Source organism: Gavialis gangeticus, unplaced genomic scaffold, assembly GCF_001723915.1.
Source record: "Gavialis gangeticus isolate Ggan-Ray unplaced genomic scaffold, GavGan_comp1, whole genome shotgun sequence".
NCBI lineage: Eukaryota > Metazoa > Chordata > Crocodylia > Gavialidae > Gavialis > Gavialis gangeticus.
Genome location: NW_017729000.1, coordinates 794,319 through 795,745, shown reverse-complemented (window position 1 = coordinate 795,745; position 1,427 = coordinate 794,319). Strand labels below are relative to the sequence as shown.

General features: G+C 64.3%; 1 protein-coding gene across 1 annotated transcript in view; it reads left to right on the top strand.

Moving 5' to 3' along the window:
* Positions 1 to 309: 309 nt before the first annotated feature.
* FAF2 (Fas associated factor family member 2) overlaps positions 310 to 1,427 on the top strand; it is a 15,541-nt gene continuing 14,423 nt past the window's right edge. Inside the window, exon 1 of the mRNA XM_019506057.1 lies at positions 310 to 456. Coding sequence (XP_019361602.1) covers positions 394 to 456 — 63 coding nt within the window. The 5' untranslated portion in view covers positions 310 to 393. The remainder of the gene's footprint in view (positions 457 to 1,427) is intronic.

Genomic DNA, 1,427 nt, shown 5'->3' with positions numbered 1-1,427 from the left:
CGGGGCCGCGCGCTGGCGTCACCGGCGTGACGTCACGGGCGGGGCCAGGGGCAACGTCACACCGCGGGCCTGCGGCACGCGCGCCAGCCCCGCCAGCGGCTGCCCAGAGCCTTCGGCCGCTTCCGGAAACCTTCGATGGGGCGAGCGGTCACGTGGAGCGCTCGGGTGTTTCCGGAGAGACCCGAGCAGCCTTCGGCCGCTTCCGGAAACCTCCCAGGGGCTTCGGGCGGCTGGTCACGTGGAGCGTTCCGGAAAGCCCTGAGCAGCAACGCCGAGAGGAGAGGAAGAACGCCCTCCCGCGACCCGTCCGGTGGGGGGGCGGTCAAAGAGGACCGGAAGTGTAGCGTCACTTCCCGAGAGTGACGGAGCGGCGGGTCAAGAGGCGGCAGCAAAATGGCGGCGCCGGCGGAGCGGGAGCTGACGGCGGAGCAGACCGAGAAGCTGCTGCAGTTCCAGGTGCTGCGGCCGCGCCGCTCTCGGGGCCCGGGTGGGGGAGGGGAAGAGGAGGGGGTTCCGCCCCCTAGGGCCTGCAGCGCCGGGGTTGGCCGCCGGTTACCGGGGCAACGCGGCCATGGGCTGGAGCCTTCCCCCCATAACGGGGCCGCTCCCTGCGCGCACGTTCCCGACCCGTAGCGCGGCCTCTGCCCTAGGCTGCTGCGTGGGGTTGGTCCCGCTCGGAGCGCGGCTGGCAGCGACTCCCGGCCGGGCCCAAGGCAAAGTCAGGCCGGCCTGCGCAATCCAGTCGCGGACCAGGAGAGGGGAGAGAAGCTCGGGAGTCGCGTGTAGTCCAACCCCTGCTCCAAGCAGGACCAGACCTAGCTACATCATCCCATTAAGGCTTTGTCTACCCTGGTCTTAACTATCTCCAAGGAAGGAGACTGCACCACCTCTCTGGGTAACCTGTTCCAGTGCTTCACCACCCTTCTAGTGAGAGAGTTTTTCCTAATATCCAACCTCAACTTCCCTTGCTGCAGCTTGAGCCCATTGCTTCTTGTCCATCATCTGCTCCCACTGAGAACAGTCCAGCTCTATCCTCTTTGCAGCCCCCCTGCAGGGAGGTGAAGGCTGCTGTTCAATCCCCATCGGTCTTCTCTTCTGCAGACTCAATCAGTCCAGTTCCCTCAGCCTCTCCTCACCAGTCCATCCCCCAGCCCCCAAATCATTTTCACTGCCCTTTGCTGTACTGTCTCCAACGTGTCCACATCCTTTCTGTAGTGGGGGGCCCGCAGGTGGACGTGGGACTGCAGGTAATCTAACCTGGGTGCGGCACAGGCAGCCCGCCCGAACCTGCCACAGGTACGGCAGGGGACCCATAGTAGCCACTGTCCTGTTCCCATGAAATGTTTACAGATTCACAGAAGTTTAGGGCTGGAAGAGACCTCGTGAGATGATGCTATGAGTATGTGCTCAAGCGATCCCAGGGGGAA